Genomic DNA, 18,613 nt, shown 5'->3' with positions numbered 1-18,613 from the left:
TCCCTCAGCCATCCATACACCATCTGGTTATAGGCCTCCAAACCTTTGTAGGATTAAAGGTCTTCCTCTGTGTGTGGGCTCAGCGAGAAAACCAGGTAGAGTTAGTTGACTATATCACCGGGTCGTCACGGATCCAAAAGGGAGCTAACTCGCAGGGATCTGCACCGCCAATAAATCGTAATTTCTCGAAATATCGCGCATTTTCTTGCTTCGCTATGTGCCTTTGCAATTTGGACGCGTTTTGATGAGCTTTTCGGTTGTTTGGACATGGCTACATTCACGTGAAGTATCCAAAGCGCACAATACTCCATTGTACTCCGTTCAGTTATTTACACCGAGTGCCTCCACAATGGCCGCGCATCCGGGCTACTGCTTAGATTTCCCCCCCCAATCCAGCAGGCACACTGCAATAATTGAAACAGGTGTTAACTTGGGCATAACGCAGCTCAGTGCACATCTTTTGCAGATCAAGAACCAATGCTCCTCTGGTAAATCTTGTCTGAATCTTTCACGAATAAAAGTGTATAAGTGTCAAAGACACAATCTGCCTCACTGCTGGTATCCAAAGATGCGCTTTTTATGACAGTTTATGACAGTGAACTAAACGTTAATTTATTGGTTGACTGCGTACTGGAGTATTGGTACACTGAATGGAACAGGTTCCAGATATACTACATCACAAAACTGCATAATTGCATCAAAATATGGATTCAGTGACAGGCCACTGTTTAAGTATGTCAGGTTATACTATAGGTTTCCTTGATCCCTATACAGTCTCACAATGAGATATTTAAAAACAGGATCTGCATATTTTGAATACAGTCTCTTTTGCAAAGCCTCTGGTTTCAACATCTGGTTAATACTGTAGGCACAAAGGATCACTTTCCTCAAATGTCAACATACTAATTGATTAAAATTGCTGGTGGTTACAGTACACTAATGGGTCTGTAGACCACATTGGTGCTGATTAGAGGTTAAATCATGAAACAGTGGAGCAGCAAAATATTGACAGTATTAAAATAGTTTACATTGTGAGTATTCACGTTTTATTAGATTGATAGAAGGCTTCTATTTCCAAAGCAACATTTATCATGTCAGAGACTACTAAAACACCCTGTCAAGCAACAAGTATACCAAGTATACCAACATAAGTACGTTAAAACAAAGTCATTTCAGAGCCTAAACCTGGTCAACCAATGCAATAAAACCAAATAAATGACAGTGACAGTGACAAAGAGTTTAATTGAAAATTACTCCAAAACTCATCTGAAACATGGTATATATTACCATTGCCATCCAATAGTCATAGTTAAAAAGAAAAAACCTGACATTTTGCAAGAGGAATAAAAGTGCACGTTAAATGAACAATGCACTGCCTTTTAGGCCTCCATGCTGGGACAGAAAGAAGTATAGATCTTGGCTGCCAACCTACAGTATTGGCAGGACAATACATGATTACTCACAACACACTTCTTGCCTTATGCAAGCACCTCACTGACTGCGATAAATTGGGTGATAAATTGGTTGACACAAGTATTTTGTGATTTTAAAAAGCACCCATTTTGCAAGACAGTTAAAAAAATACACCAACTATTACTGAAAAACAATGGTTAAACCAAGAGCTTAAGAATGCTTCCCTATTACCATTTAGTTCTAAAACTTTTTCTGTTTTAATTTCGGTCAAAACTTCTGAGTAAACTGTATTTACCCATCCATTTTGGCTAAACCAGCATGAACATAAAGCAACAGCCTATTTCTACACTAAAGGTTTTTTCAGTAGTAGTATTATATTGAAGCCAAAAATTTTTGTGAAGTCTTGGTTGAGCACTTTCAGAGCTTATCGGAATACACAGAAGAATGGAGCCACCAGTTACTCCCTTTTTCCTTACGTTTCCATTTGATTGTCTAACATTTAAGTGCTGTGAATCTGCCCACAGCAATGGCTTTCAATGTTTGCCAACCTTGTAATGGCAGGCCTCTGGGGTATTTTACTTGTAGTGGTGGTAAAGACACTCAACTGGTGAATTTTGTTGCCTCAACAACCACGTACCCATGGGAGTCAGGTGGCTGAGCGGTTATGGAATTGGGCTAGTAATCCAAAGGTTGTTGGTTTGATTCCCGGCTGCGCCAAAATGACGTTGTGTCCTTGGGCAAGGCACTTCACCCTACTTGCCTCGGGGAGAATGTCTCTGTACTTACTGTAAGTCGCTCTGGACAAGAGCGTCTGCTAAATGACTAAATATAATATAACAACCATGTACCCTTCAGGATGTTGAGTTGTGATTATGTTCACTCTGCAGTGTTACAAACATTAAGGATCCCAATCCCAAGCAAGCCCAAAAGAAACCGCCTAACATGCAAGAGTACTTTCTCTATTGGCTATAAAGCGCAACTGTGAAAGAAAGTGTCCCTTTTTAGCAAACATAAAATCAACAAATCAAGGCAATTGTAAAGCCCTTACTGAAATATGTTAATTTACCAATGATACCCACTCAAGCTGAGGCAAAAAGAAAACAAGGTAAATGTATCCAGAAACAGTCTCTGAAGAGAATGAAGACATTACTGTTTGATCCTATACAATACACAAATGGCAAGTATTTTTTAAATTAAATGTCAGTGTCATTTTCAGCAAGACAAATTTTGAGTCACATTCGTTTATATATAAATTCAATTGCAATGACTCTTTGTTTTTCGTACAGCAGTCACTTCAATACAGCAGTATTTACAAAATAACTGATAAGGCAAAAGAGAAAGTGAAAAAGTTCCTTTGTAACATGGATGCTCTGTTGGAGAACCATCAACCATCAACCAAAGGAGCACAAAATGTGTTTCTGATGTTTCCTGTGTATTTATTCTAGTGTTTTTGTCTGTTTAGCTTGGTGGAGATGTTCCATTTCAATGTCCAAATTCAATGTCTACTTGAATATACTTACAGTATATGACTTGACTATGCTCCCCCTCAAACGTTTGGAAAACCAGGAAGTGAATTGACCAACATAAAATACTGAAGTGAAATGTCATGAGAGTGCAAAGTAAATGTTTGTTAAATGCAAATTGTGCCATGGAATCTCAACCATGGTCTCATTGCACAATGTAGACTGTTGGATGAAATTAGTAAAAGCAAAAATCTTGCTAAATATATTTTAGAGATCAAAATCAGACTATTTGTTGATAAATAGATTGATAGTCAGAATCAACACTGATTTGTCTAACATTGGTTTTGTCTTTGTGACGAGCATGAGGTACAGATCATGTAAGCTCCAAAATGAAGCACTTTAGCCCTCATCAACAAAAATGGAACATACTGTATGCATACAATTTGAAAGTGCATATTTTATAGGGATTCTATTTTTGGTATTCAAGTGCATACACCTGTTATCACATCTATGGCTTTTCAACAGACACACAGATTCAGCGTGGACATTGGATCCAGCCTCTCATAGTCTTTTGGTGTGCTTGGAGTTGTAGTGACTACGCATGTCTTTACGGAGACGGAACTTCTCTCCGCAGACCCCACAGATATACAGGTGCACATCCATATGCTTCTCCAGGTGCTCCCCACTAGGAAAGATCTGGAAGCACACCTGGCAGATAGTCTCCCCGGCCGAGAGGTGCGAAATCATGTGACGCACGTGATCATGCTTAAGGAAGGTGCCCTGGTCGCAGACGGGGCAGACGTAGCGCGCCATCCCCTTGTGCATGTCGGTGTGGAGCCGGAGCTGCCGCTCGCGCAGGAACTGTTTACCACACGTCTGGCAGGTGAACTGCTTTTCCTTTGTGTGGACCGTGTAGTGCTCCCGGAGGTGGCAGCGCTGGTAGAAACCCTTGAAGCAGATGCTGCAGAAGTGCTTGCGTCGATGATCCGGCTCCGCCCCGTCCTCCAGCATGGTTGGGCGGAGAAGCTCCTGCTCGTGGCAGACAAGAGTGTGCTCCATGGCCAGACTCTCACTTTGGAACAACAAACCACAGTGGGGGCAAGTAAGGTCAGTCCCTTCCAGCGAGCCCTCCTCCATGGCCGTTGGGTCTTCCAGGAGAGGAGAGTGATCTTCTCCGTGGGAATCAGACTCGGCACCCTGGGGTTCTCCACAACGTTCTGCATGTTCCTGGAGCTGCCGTCCTTTGATTAAGACCTGTCCACACCTCCCACAGGCACAGATGTGCCCCATGTGATTGGAGATGTAGTGGCCTGATTGGTCCTCCTCGGTTAGCAGAGCTCCACAGAGCTCACATGGGATACAATCTGTATCCAGATTTTCCTCTTTAATCTTGCGCACCTTTGCAGGTAGGGCAGAATCCTCACTGTTTGACAGGTCTCCATCCAAAAGATCACTGCCGTCCTCCATGCCTGAGACTCCAGCCTCCGGATCATGGTTAAATCTAGCCTGGTCACTCTTAGTGTCCTTGTATGCATTGCTCCTTGTGCTACTGCAGTCTCTGGCACTGTGCTCCCCCACCCGGATTACTTTGATGCCATCCATATTTGAAACCACATTTTCTTCTGGCTCTGTCTTGATGGAAATAGTCCTGATAGATGCAGGCTCATTTTCTGTTCCGGTTGCTACAGATCTGATCACAGATTCAGAGTCTGACTTGTGGTCTGGCCAATCCTCTTCCCCTTTGCAGACCACCCTGTGCTCCTCGATTCCCTCTGATGCTGAGCTCTCCCCCTTGTTGGAATCATTATCTGCATCTGCACTGGTTCGGGGAGCCTGGAAGGCAGCCTTCCTGTTGGTGCATGTGAGGATGTGTTCAATCAGCAGCTTCTCACAGCTGAAGACAAAGCCACAGTCATCACAGGTGTAGGTGCGGCCAAAACGGGGACGCTCTTTAAGGGTGGCACTCCGGCCTCCAGATCTTTTCCTCAGGTCACATGGCTGCTCAGCCATGCTATCTCCAAGCGGTGGGGCGGCTTTCAAAGGAAGTGCCGCCACCTCCTCCACCACCACCACGGGCCTTTTCACTGGATCTGTGAAGCTTGGACACACAGGAGTGCTGACAGCCTTTGGCGTGCGCTCAACTTCAGGGACACTGGGCTTCTGCTGCTCAAACATGCGGACTCCAAACATCATCTTTCCATTAGCGGGGCCAGTGGAGGAAGAGGAACTGGACGAGGTGGAAGAAGAGGAGGAGGCTGAGGAGGACGGAGTGAGATTGGAGCTTCTGATATCACGGAGGTCTTCCAGCGAGTCGGGGATGTAATACATCTGCAGATAGGCCATGGAAGCTTTGAGCTCCTCAAACTCATAGCTGCCCACCATGATTCGGCCAAGATACATGAGCTGCAGGATTAAGTCGAAGCACTCTGCACTGATCTGCATATTGCTGAGGTCCAGACGGGACGTTCCCTGCTGGTCTCTGATGAACATCATCCTGAAGTAGGAGCTGCAGGCGGCCAGTACGGCCTTGTGGGCCCGGAAGTAGATGTCTCCAATGGCAATGCAGCAGTCGCACAGGAAGCCCCACTCCCGCTGGTTGTTGAGCTGCTGCAGGACATGCTCGCTGTGGCTAGGCCTCGCCATCACACTAGGAAAGGAGGGAAAGGGGGAATGGGATAAGTGGTTTTCCAATGTGGAGCCATGTTTAGCAATGATTCACTCTGAATGAAAAGACTTACAACTCTCATCAAAATGCTTCCGCTTCAAAACATTTAAAATATGTATAGGTATTTACAAACAATTTAAATAAATTGAAAAATGAACCAAATTCAAAGCCGTTTTTGGGATCAATAGTAACACACATTTCAATTTATATCCAACCCACAAACACCCATCCACTGTCAATTTTGGACTCAACATAAACTCAACATGAATAAATTTCAAGTACAAATGTCCACCTATTGAAAACCATTTTGTTTTAATTTCACTTTGAAGGTCTGCATGTGTCTTCTCACGACCATGAAGGTAAACTATACATAGGTCACTCCCATAATTAGACAATTTCAAAATGTATGTGTGCAATTATAAACTATATGGTTCCCCATCATTATTACATTGGGGAAATTATTTATATAATAAATAAGTACTCAACTTTTATTTACAATTTAAAGTTTATGGCTTGTGTTGCTCAGATGCATCACTTATCATGTGAAGAGAAGCAGTCATCACACACACATGTTGTATGCATGTGTATACACATTTCTGTGTGTATACACATTTCTGTTGCATAATTTCTGTGGCAGCCTAATGTGGGTGTGTGTGTGATGTGTAACGAAAGCTACTATTCACACGCATTACGAGCAAGCAGGGCCGTAGCACCAAATTCTGGGCCCCTATACAAGAAGTCCGGAAGGCCCCCTTCCGGACTTCTTCCAGACTGTTTGGGTATGGCCCACCAGGGCCATACCCAAACATATCACTGAGTCGCAGAAAATGCCCACTGACGGGTCTTCTTGTTGGCAAAATCCCTGATAAGGTCCTTAAAGTCCAATGCTCTTGCCAATTGGCTTTCAATCGAGAGAAGAGCAAGACTGTTCAGTCTGTCCTGGGACATGGTGGACCTCAGGTAGTTTTTGACTAGCTTCATTTTGCTGAAAGCCCGTTCTCCGCCAGCAACACTTACGGGTAGGGTGCAGAAAATCCTCAATGCTATACAGATTTCTCCAAAAATGCTCTGTAGTTGGAGATTATAAATGGCATTAAGGAGCTGAAGAGGTGACAGGTCTTGAGGAAATGTTGCCTGATGTATTTTTTTCAGGTGCAAAACTTCCTCCTCGAATCCAGCTGTGAGATCCTTTGGATATGCTCTTGTAAGAGTCTGGCATGACACTTTTGTTTGTTCTTCTGACATATCAGCAAACTTCAGAATCGGTCCAAAAGTTGCTACAAGGTTGCTACAGTCATTCAAGTCAAACTAGTTTATTTCTGCTTTCATGTTGAACTAAGCTCACCTTGTCTCAAGTCTGCATCAGAGGAGGATGAGGGGGTTGTTGCTGCTGGTCCACTTTCTGTGACAGTTTCTGTAATTTGTTTCACAAATTAAGTTTTACTAGCAGGCAGCTAGGATGATATAGCCATTGTGTCATGCTAACTATAGCCTATATGCCATAGGTTATTATTTATCATGTAGTAGCCTAATAACGGCTTAGTATTAATTTGATATTAGCTTGCTTCAAATCAGTAGCCTGCTATTGCAATATTAGCCTACCGTACACTTTATTTATCCATTAACATACTAACCAAGGGAGGCCTCATTTAATTGAAAGTGTAGCCTATTGTCTGCTTGCTAACTTGTCTCTGTTCATTTTAAAAACGATACTTTAAGAATGGGGTTTCACCTTGTGTGGTTAAACGTTTTGTGCTCACCTTTCTTTGTAAAGAAGTTAGTCAGAACCTGACTTCCTTCTTTTTGTTTTTTCTCCCTCTCTTTCTTTTCCTTTCGCTTCTGAGAGCCAGACTTTAACTTCTGTAGTTGTGACATGTTGCCGCATCTCCATCCAGATAAAAGTCTTTTGCGGCGCACGTAGCCTTCCCAACTGAATGCCTTACCGTAAGGCATTCAGTTGGGAAGGCTACGTTGGGGGCGGAATACCCAATCGAGCTGTGAAATCAGTTGTGTGGACTGAACCATTATGCGATTTTTGCAAGGGGTGTTTAGAATTTTGGAATACAATAATGTACTAAATTAATACGCAAAGCTTGCATTTAGATCGATATTCATCGTGACATGTAGTTATGTAATTAAACCATTTGAACAAAAACCAAAAAATAGGCTACTTAAAACCAAAATCTAAACTTCCCATGGGCCCCTCTCTGCCTTGGGCCCCCCCACAACTGTAGCACTTGTCTACCTAGTCCGTCGGCCCTGCGAGCAAGCACTATTAGTAGCCTATAGTTCCCAACTAGGTAAATGTAATTCAATAGGAAATCAAGCTATCAAACGATTACCATGACGTCTCATAAATATAAGTATTAAGTTGATATATACACATTACTGGCTGGGAATAACAATTTTTTCTTTTTCGGGACTCGTCGTCAACTCAAATTGAGAGGTTGACATCCCGCCCACGCATTGCCATTGGCCTATTTTAGAGACTCAGTCGTGCGGGCATGGTGGTTGTCAATCACACCGCACTAAAAGTAATTTAGAGGCTATGTGTGACAAATAATAACTAATAGACCAAAAGTGAGACAGCGACAATCGCCAATTCTTAATAATCTATTTGGGAAAACAAACAAAGTGAGAGCGCAAAATGGAGAGGGCTCTGAATCTGTGTTGTCAGAATCTCACGCAGGCACGCACTGCCACCCCCGCGCTGCTTCCCGCATTCACGCTATGAGAAAAAAAGGCACTGGGTTTTTCCGAACGCAGGAATGTTTACTCCCCTAAAACAGTGAACAAATACTTACCGAATATGAAGGAGGCCACCCGTGGATGTTGTAAAACTCAAGTTAATCTTTACTGCCCAAAAGTTCCACCTTAACCGCTTTTATTCAAGCCTCAAGTTGTGTCGAGAATAATCGCGAGGGCGAAGCCCCTTCTGCAGCACGGATGAAAGAACTTCCGCACAGCCGCTTTGCGAGCTTGCTCACCGCACTGGGTCTGCCTGTGAGAGATCCAGCCCCACTCACGCAAATCCAACCCCTTTGAGACAGGGTGTAGAAAAGAATAACACGACATTCAATAGTGTTCGTTGAAGCGTATATTACTGGAGTTTTAAGCCATGCGATAGCAAAACACGTTTAAGAAGAAATATATTCTATATAGGTTAGGGTGTTTTTCGAACACAGGCTAATTAGTTAGACTACTTATTATAAAGGTACCTATAGAGACAGATATATATGTATATAGATCATGAGCAGGGGTTTCCCAAGGTTTACATGTCGGCTTCGCTATTGAACATGTCTAGAGGCCAATCATTAACTTTCTGTAATGTCCTAACGAATACGATTTAAATATCCAAATCCAATAGGCCAAATCCAAAACAAACATGTTGGTTTTGACATTTGGCAACTGTGGGCATTTGTAAATCTGCTTTTATGTCCCGCGTGTTTAACAATCTTTCTGCAATTAAACAAACACATTCATACAGTGTAAAAAAAATCCTTGTTTCTACAGTGCACAGGTGATTTCATACCTTTGTTTAGAGAGACAGACTGCACACATACAGTATTTTTACAGTCACGTGATGAGAAACAAGCTTATTTGACAGTCGCACAGGAAGACGCGCGAGACAGTGCGAGAATATATCTGCAGCAACAAATACACTATAGATCAAACCTGATATATTTTGCAAATTGGTGGTAAGAGAGACCTTTACATTAATTATCATCATGCATATTGTGTTTGCAAATGCAATGTAGAGTCAGCATGTCTCAAAAAGGGGTTGAGTAGTTTGTCGAGGTGCACGGTTGTTGATTTTGGCTGGAACACTTGATTCGGTCGGCAGAAACACTTAATGGGCTACAGCAGACGTATGGGAATCGATATGATGCGGGGTCGTGAAATAAGCTTAGTTATTTGGGTTATGCCAATTCTAAAAGGTCGTTTGTAAGTGTTAGAATATGTATGAGGTATTGCATTTAATCTCCACTCGTCCACTGTACGTTTAGCAACGGGATGCAATCCGCTACGGTTATCATTAAAATGCATGCTTTGTTGCCAGGTCTATCATTGTCCCGTCTGCTTTGAAGTTGACTAAAATAAGCAAATAACATGTTGCGAAGTCCGAAATCAAGGGGATTCATATCATTTTGGTATACCCAATTCGATCACGTAACATGTAATTCCATCAGCTGCGCTCTCTTTACAATACAACGTTTACCAAATGCAGTTCAAACACGCACACAGAGACGAGCTGGGATTTACGCCTGTTTCAGTTACTTAGGTTATTGTGTAGGGACTATATCGTAGTTGATGTCAAGGGTTGCCATTAGATTGAACCACCTAAAATCAAACATTGAGTTGTAAAAAGTTGATCCAGAGGCCAACATCTGGTTAAGACCAAGTAGCCGAAGAAAAAACTTAGAAGATCACATTTTTTGACCAGCAGAGTACGCCATTGTTTCAGAAAAATGTTACAACCATATGGCAAGATGTGTCCACTGTCAAATACATAGGCCTACTTGCATTGGCAATGAACCAGTACATATTTTTCTAGGCACTATTGTTTTAACCTGTAGGTTACTTTAGCTTCGTTTTCTTAGTCTGTGTCAATGTTTCCCTGTCCGTCCATGTCACACTTCATGTCATGTTTGCTCGAAAGCCCAGCTTTTTGTTAATTTAATGCACACTAAACGTGTATGTGTATAGTGCAGTATTCCTTTATAGTACCTTACTGTACAAACAAATGTGACTTATTTTGACAGGCTGAGAGGGGGCGTGATGGATGTGTCCGGCCACAGTCTGTTCCTACTTCAACAGCTGAACGTCCAGAGGGAGTTTGGCTTTCTGTGTGACTGCACCGTCGCCATCGGCAACGTGTACTTCAAGGCCCATCGGGCCGTCTTGGCTGCCTTTTCCAACTACTTCAAGATGATATTCATCCATCAGACCAGGTTAGCTACTTATACAGTATGCAAGCTTCATAGCATGACACCAAACCATTTTTGGCAGTATTCACACAGGTTTGTGTACAATGTGCATATGGCCTGATAAAGGTTTCCACTTGTATTAGACATGTCTCAATGTATGTGTGCTTTATGGGGAAATATCATGAATGTACCGTAGCCTGCAAGATGTTCAATGGTTCAACCAAACATACAATCAAAAACCTCAAGCTGAACTATAGGAAGTCGATGCTAAATAAAAACCCAGTACACCTCACAGTTCTCCCATTCTCAATCTTGAAACTAGTTTATTATTTCCCCAGTGAGTGCATCAAGATCCAGCCTACGGACATCCAGCCAGATGTCTTCAGCTACTTGCTCCACATCATGTACACAGGCACAGGCCCCAAACAACCTGTTGACCAGGGTCGACTGCAGGAGGGTATCAAGTTCCTCCATGCCTATCAGCTGTGTCGCAAACCTGGGGAGGGAGGCCCTGATGCCACCTCTGACATGGTCCGCATGTCCAACCTTTACGGCATCCAGATTTCCTCTCAACTGGCCAACAAGGACGGCCCCGGCAGTGCCAAAGGTGGTGCTGGGCCCCAGGGAGGAGACCCTGAGGACGGGCGCTCATCCAGTCGGGCCGGCCGCTCTCACAGCCAGCTCTCGCTAACCGTCGGGCTGGAAGGGGTCCCCTCTGACAGGCTGTCGTCTGGCCTACGAGCCGTATCGTCTGTTGCCTCTGGGGACGACTCGGACCTCTCTGCTCGGATCAAGCAGGAGAGAGTGGAGGCAGACGAGGGGGCGGATGGCGAGGAGGGCCAGGGAGTCCGCTCTCCTTCTCCTGCCCAGGGAAGAAGTCCCTGCCAGAGCCTCCTGTTCAAGGACAGCCCCCTGGCGCTGCTTTGTCCCCGCTGCGGCGAGCGCTGCTCGTCCCCCGAGGGGCTTCGCGAGCACCTCTTCAACCATGCCGCCTGTGCCTTGGATCCCAGCGGACTCATGGAGGGGCTTTCCCAGGGTGGGAGCGACCTTGGGGGGGGGCCCGAGGACAAACATGCTGCTGGGCAAGAGCAGCTGGATGCAGGCTGTCTGGAGGAAGCCTTGAGGCAGAGCCAGGCCTTAGCGGACGAGCTAGCCGCGGAGCTACGGCGTAGCAGAGGCGGAGGTACGAGTCCTCCCCAGACCACCACCACATCCAGCACACATACTCGAAAGCGCAAGATAGCGTGCGCCGTGTGCAGCCTGCGGTTCTCCCAGAAGAGCCAGTTACAAGAGCACATGTATACACACACTGGGAAGCCGTCCCGCTACCATCGCTACAATCGCCTCTGCAGCCAGCTCATCCATGCCTCGGGGCATTTCTGCGAGGGTCCACCAGAGGGCGGGGGTGGTGTCACATCAACAGCTGCAGCTTTATCGGAGGACGCCAACAGGGACACCCAGGACAATGGCAGCTCTTGCTACTCACTAGACTCTGAGATTTCACAGGAGAGTGTTGATGGTGTCCCTGTTGAATGAGTCACGTACTGTACTGTGGAGAAAAAAAGAGAACATGCAACACTGAACATTACAGAGGTTTTATTTTCAAAGTAACTTGATGTGGTCAAACGTTGTGGGGTAACTTTGTATAATACTATGTATTTCAGCACAGCTATTTAACTGTATATGTTTTATTTCATTTGAAGTTCATATGGAGTGGAAAGACTAATATTATATACTTGTTACATGTAATGATAAAAAGTTATTCCCCTGAGAGCTACTTTGAAACACTGCCGATGTTAGGGATAGTGCTGCCAAGGGAATACATTTTTACTCTCCTCAAGAACCACTAACTTATCATCTACCTAATCTATCTCAAATGTTTGAATCAAACTCATGGTGCACCTTCTACATCTCATATCTCTGTGTACCTTGTAATGTGATTCCAGTGTCAGTGTGCGTCTTATTCCGTTGCAGTATGTGAGGAGTCTGGATAGAATAGACAACTTTTTTTTAAAGAATGTGTTATCTTTCTGGTGTTACCAGACGATATAGATTGGAAATGTTTTCTGAAATGTGTTACAGTAAAATCATTGTACCGGCATAATAGGTTATCTTTACATTTTTTCCAATCTGGTGATTTAGTACAAAACTTGTGTCATGGTAATTTATTTAATGAAGGCCAGATTGTTTTTTGTTAAAACTGATAAGAAAAACAGCAAAAGCGGTGCCTTACTTACTTATTTTACATTCCAAAACAAAATAGTACTTACAACATACCCCACTAGCTGGAGTCTTACTCTGTATAGAGGTCTACTCCCATCACCTTTAAATATTGTCAGTCTTCTCATGTGCTATCAATTTGTGACTTAGGGAAGTATCATTGAATGGCCTCTCATCATCAGAAAACATGGCAACCAATCATGGGACAACTGAAATAGTTCTCACTTTTATCCCTGAGATATTAATTTAAAATGACATTAATGTGAAAGTAGCTATGTTGAGGTCTATTGCTTGGTTATCAAGGTTTTTTCCATGTTGTTCACATCCATTCCATAGAAATTCAGTTAAATGGTTTAACCTGGTAAGGATCAAACACACTATATTTTCATGTAATTAACTTGTGGTTATACATTATGGATGCCTATGGCTTTCACAATAATATACATGTATCTGTATATTCATCAGTACTGTGATAAGACACATACAAGAATACTTAAATTAATAGATTTTGATAGATTTGGTCTCTGTTCACTTTTTTGTGTATTTGTGTGTGATTCTGGTGTGTTGGAATCGGCTTTAATGGTGTTTCCATTTTGTCATGCACTTGAAATATGATTGTGATTTAATGTTTTGGTAATATATCCTTTTACATGGATGGGAACTGTTTTGTAAATAAATGTATTTTACATGAATTGCTCAGTGTAACAAAGGCTGTATTTTAATCCATACACTTTAGCTAGATACATTATCCTCCTATGGTTTTCTTCACCTTTCATGCAGTAACAATATTTTGCCACTAGATGGTATCTGACTGTCGGATGCAGGCACGAGCGCCTTTGCTTTTCTACGCAGGGAGTGAGTCATGATTCAAGGAGGACAGTGGCAACACAATGTATGATGCATATCCCTGTGGAGCTCATCATCTAAATATTAAAACAAACAGATGGCTAGTGGGCCGTATATGAGTGGGTTAAAAATCCCTCTATCACCATAAACTCCTACTTATTTCATAAAGTGGAAAAGCTTGTATTGTCAATTATTATAAAACGAACATCTGTGTTACCTACTGTTACAGAACTACAGGAGGTGCGCAAGTACTCTTAACATGCAATCACAATAAACGCAACAATAAATGATGGGAAGAATAACTACAATTATGGGAAGAAGACGGGCCAACCAACAGCTTGTGTATATGGGAGCAAACTACAGTTGCTAAGAGATGTCTACTACTAAATGGAAGATCTATTGCTATAGAGACCAATTTGACTCTTAATTTGCTAAGAATGTATGCTAGGTATGGAAATAAGTCTATATGTCTGTTGCATTTGAATCTAAAGAAAATCACATGCAGATTAAATCATTTCAAACTGTGGAACAAAACATTTAATGATCTTTTCAACAAGTATGAGTGTCTGATTCTTACAACATTTCTTAGTGTTGTATTATTCAGACACAGAAAGTGTATCAACTATCAAACTCACTGTATGCTCACAATAAAACATTAATAGTAATTAATACCTTCAACAATATGGTGTTACAATACTTGACTGTAGTTTGATGGAAAGGGTATATCAATTTGCCACACAATGCCCACACAATAGTACTCAACTAAATTATGAAGAAAAACTATCCTCCATTTCTTAAACAGAGGACTTTTATAAGGTGAAGTTTTCTAGGTTGTTGATTACTCAAAAGTCACCTATTACCTATTGACAGTCCTAATCACCTATTAGGAAAACAAAACAGGATGACAAAACAAAGTCACACAACAGAACTTTCCAGTATAAAGCTTTTGGTTTTCTCCCCACACAGTGGACAAATCATAAATGTGTGGAACGTAAAATATTTACAAATGTCAGTTAATCGAGCTGCAATAACTGCATATACATTTGATGCACCAGACCACAGTGTGTACGAACGACACTTTTGTGTCCAGGAGACTATTCACCACATATTGTGTCACATACCACACTCACACATTTTCAGTATGTACAATTATGGTCATTTTGTCAGATAATTAAGGAAAAACATAATATAGTGGCAACATTTCTATGACAAACAAAAATGACTAGACTACACCACTGTACAACCACTTTAATATTAATTTCTAATTTTTGTGATTGTAATTGAGAATATTATTTACAGTATCATACTGTGTTTTACAATGCTAGCTTTTGTATTTGTAACAGGGAATGTTTAGTAAAAATGTGTGAACATTTTGCCATATCACACAAACAGCAGCAGTTTGGTTTGTTGACAATAGACTGTATACATCAACTGTACAAATACAAATTGGTTACAGATAAGTTACAACACTAAGTTTTCCTCCATAAAACTGTGTGAGTCAATGTCTACCTCAGTACCCAATCTTTATTGGAATAAGCGAGATGATTTATATGATAAACAATTGATATGAAGGGAATTTTAGTGGACTAAAACTTAAGCTAATCCGAGTACACAAGTGGGTAATAATGACATCCTGAATAAACTTCACAAGGGCAAAGGTAAGTCAAGCATGATCCCTGCACTCTTGCGCCTCTCTGTGGACAATGGCAGTAATGTCCTGCTGCTCTAATAACAGTTGATCCATGGCGGCACTCATGGCGGCCTGGACTAAAGCGCGAGCGGTCTGCACAAGCAACCTCTGAGTGCACACCAAGTCCTGGTGGTCCTTCATGAGGAGAACACTCTCTTCATCCACCAGAATGTTGCCATCCTGGTCACAGGCATCTACCTTAGCCATGGGACTGCTCTTCACTTCATGGAGACTAGATTGTAACACACTGAGTCCCTCCATTTCCATGTTTGTTAAGATCTGACCATTGTGCAAATTATTTTCCAATGTAGTCTTGCAGACTGTATCCATCTCCTGGGATATGACCTTAGCCTCGTCAGCATCCTCAAGTAAAATGATTGAACTTAAATCAGAGAGATGCTCATTAGTGTCCATGGCAACACTGTTGACAGTATTGAGGAACCCATCATCAATGGCTTTCTCAATAATCCCCTTGTTATCTAAACACTGGCTCTGACGAGGTTCATCCGTGTGAACCTTGTTAGCATCCATGGCAACATTAAGGCCATCTTTGACGTCTAAGGTTGTGCCAGTCGAGCAAGTAAGACCCTCCTTTGTTTTCATGGACCTCTCCCCTACCATAGAGTCCGTTTCCCTTTTCACATCCCTCTGTCCGTCCTCTGGGTCTTCTGTGTTGGGTGTTCGGTATCTTTCGTCTATTGCAGTGAGGCTCTCTGAAACCCCAGGTTGTGTTTCCGCCACCTCTCTAGTTCTTTCCTTGGAGAACAGGGTGCTCACATCAGCACTGACTGTCACTTTTTCAGTACATTGTTCAGTGAGTTCCTTCCCATCTTGAGGAGTGTTATCAAGCTGGACACCAGAAGAGCACTTGTGTTTGTCCCCTTCTTGTGTGGACATTGGCTCAGAGTCAGCCTCTCTGTCTCCTGGGTCCTGGAGGTCTACTTCCACCTGAGGAACCATCAGCGATGTATCCCTTCCTCCCCGAGTAAAATAAATCAATAATCCCCTTGTTATCTAAACACTGGCTCTGACGAGGTTCATCCGTGTGAACCTTGTTAGCATCCATGGCAACATTAAGGCCATCTTTGACGTCTAAGGTTGTGCCAGTCGAGCAAGTAAGACCCTCCTTTGTTTTCATGGACCTCTCCCCTACCATAGAGTCCGTTTCCCTTTTCACATCCCTCTGTCCGTCCTCTGGGTCTTCTGTGTTGGGTGTTCGGTATCTTTCGTCTATTGCAGTGAGGCTCTCTGAAACCCCAGGTTGTGTTTCCGCCACCTCTCTAGTTCTTTCCTTGGAGAACAGGGTGCTCACATCAGCACTGACTGTCACTTTTTCAGTACATTGTTCAGTGAGTTCCTTCCCATCTTGAGGAGTGTTATCAAGCTGGACACCAGAAGAGCACTTGTGTTTGTCCCCTTCTTGTGTGGACATTGGCTCAGAGTCAGCCTCTCTGTCTCCTGGGTCCTGGAGGTCTACTTCCACCTGAGGAACCATCAGCGATGTATCCCTTCCTCCCCGAGTAAAAAAACGTTGCAGTTTGTTCCTGAAGGTTGGCGGTGATTGTTGAACGTGTTTGACGCGTCTTTTTGGTTTCGCCCTTTGATGGTCTTGGGTTGAGATTAGGAACCTTTTGAAAATGGGCCATCTCCGAATGACGAACCTCTTCTTTTTGGTGACAGTGTCGTTTGGTCTGTTATTGACACTCAGGGAGATGCAATCTTCTTCCACTAACTTCTTATTGGATTTCATAGTCTTATCAGTTGACGCACGATGTAGTGGAACTCCTGCAGATTGGTTAGCATTCTTCCTCTGTTTCCTGAAACAAATGACTGCAGGATAAAAGATCCTCTTCCAGCCACACTTTGCAGATGGTTTAATTTTACTGTTCTGATCCAAATTGTCACCACTGGCTTCTTCCTGAGCGGAACCTAGCATGGTGTGTTCTGTCACCACCTCTGGTGAAGCATCTTCCTCTTCCATATTTGAGCATGTATGGAGGTCATCTAAAGTGACGATTGGCAACACATTCTCTTCAACTTCAGTATTGAGGTATTTTGGGGAAAAGGAACTTATTTGAACTCCATTGTTAACAGTCAGTCGTTCATTTCTTTTTGCCCGGGCCTCAGATCTGTCATTTCCCTGGTTCTTAGACTTAGATTTTCCCAAGAGAAGTCTAGGTGGACCGGTCAGCTTCCTCTTCAAGACAACCTTATCCTGACACAGTCCATCCTGGCCCTCTTCTGTCGCCATGGTTGCCTTGTAGTTCTGCAGTTATGTTAATGTTGTTTACTCAAAAGATTAATGCTTGATTTGTAACATTGCTTACTGATGTCCAGGATGTTTCAGTGTTCTTCTTTCCTATAATAAACCTAATAAATATATAAAAAAACAATTATAAAAGTGTTGAATGATTAATTCAAAGTTATCATATAACATCCCAGTCATGACTTCATACTGTAATAGTTGACATCGCATGGGTTTGCGAGATACATATTTGCACTTTCATTACATTGAATATCATCAAAATAAATCTGCTACTTTGAGAATGATCGTGAATTACCCATCAATAGTTTTTGACAGCTTTTGCTGTGACTATATTGAAATGACAGCTGTACTCAGTTTGATTTCACACACAGAGAAAGATATCCATCACCCAACTGTGACTCATGCGACAAAATTCCACAGATGTTTCTCTGACCAGGCTTTCTCAAATAGATTAATAGACAAGGTAAATATCAGACGGCAAATCAATCTGATACATCCTCGAGAGAGTCAGTTTGGTTATAAAGTGGTTTTAGAGATGCCCTCACTACTTAATGCAGTAATAATACGAACTGGATAAAACGGCACATTTGACATCGTTGTATCCCACACATCTTCAACCTAGATAATTCCATTGAATTCAAGACACTAAATGTATAAGAATATAAATTATGTGTGCCAAACGATGTGTTTTTTGTTTTCGTTTTGTTTGTAGGCTATTTAACTACAACTGTCAAATTACCACGTAATAAATCAGTGGTTAAATTCAAATTCAAAGCGTTCATATTTTATGGGAAAAGTTAATATAGTTACTCGAAAATAAATTCTAAAATAGAAGTCTAGTTAATGGTAAACATAACGAATACAACTTGCAGCTTTTCAAAATCTCACTAGGTTTTTATTCAGAACTATGCAAGAGTAAACTAGCTCGAACTATAGAAGCGTAGACGTATAGTAATATAAATACAAACCCTACCTCTACCCGTTTTATCCTTGTTGTAATCGAAGTCTGTATATCAGTCTCCTCAGTGTAAGTAGCCGTTGTCTTCAAACGAACTGAGCTTGACAATCCTATTTTTGCGCGTGTCTGTTGCTTTCTGGTACGAGCAAACAGTAAGCACGATG

The 18,613-nt window shown here is 42.4% G+C and overlaps 3 protein-coding genes across 5 annotated transcripts; 1 reads left to right on the top strand and 2 right to left on the bottom strand.

Annotated features, from left to right (window-relative positions):
* Positions 1-1,020: 1,020 nt before the first annotated feature.
* On the bottom strand, positions 1,021-8,562 carry zbtb1 (zinc finger and BTB domain containing 1). 3 transcript variants are annotated; one of them, XM_047021622.1, is made up of 4 exons: positions 8,346-8,562; positions 7,302-7,536; positions 6,887-6,955; positions 1,021-5,523 (listed from the first exon to the last, which is right to left on the bottom strand). In XM_047021622.1, the coding sequence occupies exon 4, from the start codon at positions 5,517-5,519 to the stop codon at positions 3,438-3,440; it is 2,082 nt and encodes a 693-aa protein (XP_046877578.1). In that variant the 5' UTR covers positions 5,520-5,523; positions 6,887-6,955; positions 7,302-7,536; positions 8,346-8,562; the 3' UTR covers positions 1,021-3,437. The 3 variants fall into 3 exon arrangements, with proteins under 3 accessions (XP_046877578.1, XP_046877579.1, XP_046877580.1); XM_047021623.1 differs by lacking the exon at positions 7,302-7,536 and having other exon boundaries at positions 8,346-8,561; XM_047021624.1 differs by lacking the exons at positions 6,887-6,955; positions 7,302-7,536.
* A 608-nt stretch (positions 8,563-9,170) lies between these two features.
* On the top strand, positions 9,171-13,292 carry zbtb25 (zinc finger and BTB domain containing 25). The gene is made up of 3 exons (XM_047021941.1): positions 9,171-9,239; positions 10,305-10,493; positions 10,808-13,292. Exons 2-3 carry the CDS (start codon positions 10,321-10,323, stop codon positions 12,003-12,005), a joined length of 1,371 nt encoding a protein of 456 aa, XP_046877897.1. The 5' UTR covers positions 9,171-9,239; positions 10,305-10,320; the 3' UTR covers positions 12,006-13,292.
* Positions 13,293-16,132: 2,840 nt separating this feature from the next.
* si:dkey-1h6.8 lies at positions 16,133-18,508 on the bottom strand. Its single transcript, XM_047022177.1, has 2 exons — positions 18,465-18,508; positions 16,133-17,595 (listed from the first exon to the last, which is right to left on the bottom strand). The coding sequence occupies exon 2, from the start codon at positions 17,474-17,476 to the stop codon at positions 16,133-16,135; it is 1,344 nt and encodes a 447-aa protein (XP_046878133.1). The 5' UTR covers positions 17,477-17,595; positions 18,465-18,508.
* Positions 18,509-18,613: the final 105 nt, after the last annotated feature.

Source organism: Hypomesus transpacificus, chromosome 6 (assembly GCF_021917145.1).
Source record: "Hypomesus transpacificus isolate Combined female chromosome 6, fHypTra1, whole genome shotgun sequence".
Taxonomy (NCBI): Eukaryota; Metazoa; Chordata; class Actinopteri; order Osmeriformes; family Osmeridae; genus Hypomesus; species Hypomesus transpacificus.
The sequence above is the reverse complement of the archived record's forward strand: the minus strand, read 5'-3'. Positions and strand labels throughout refer to the sequence as shown.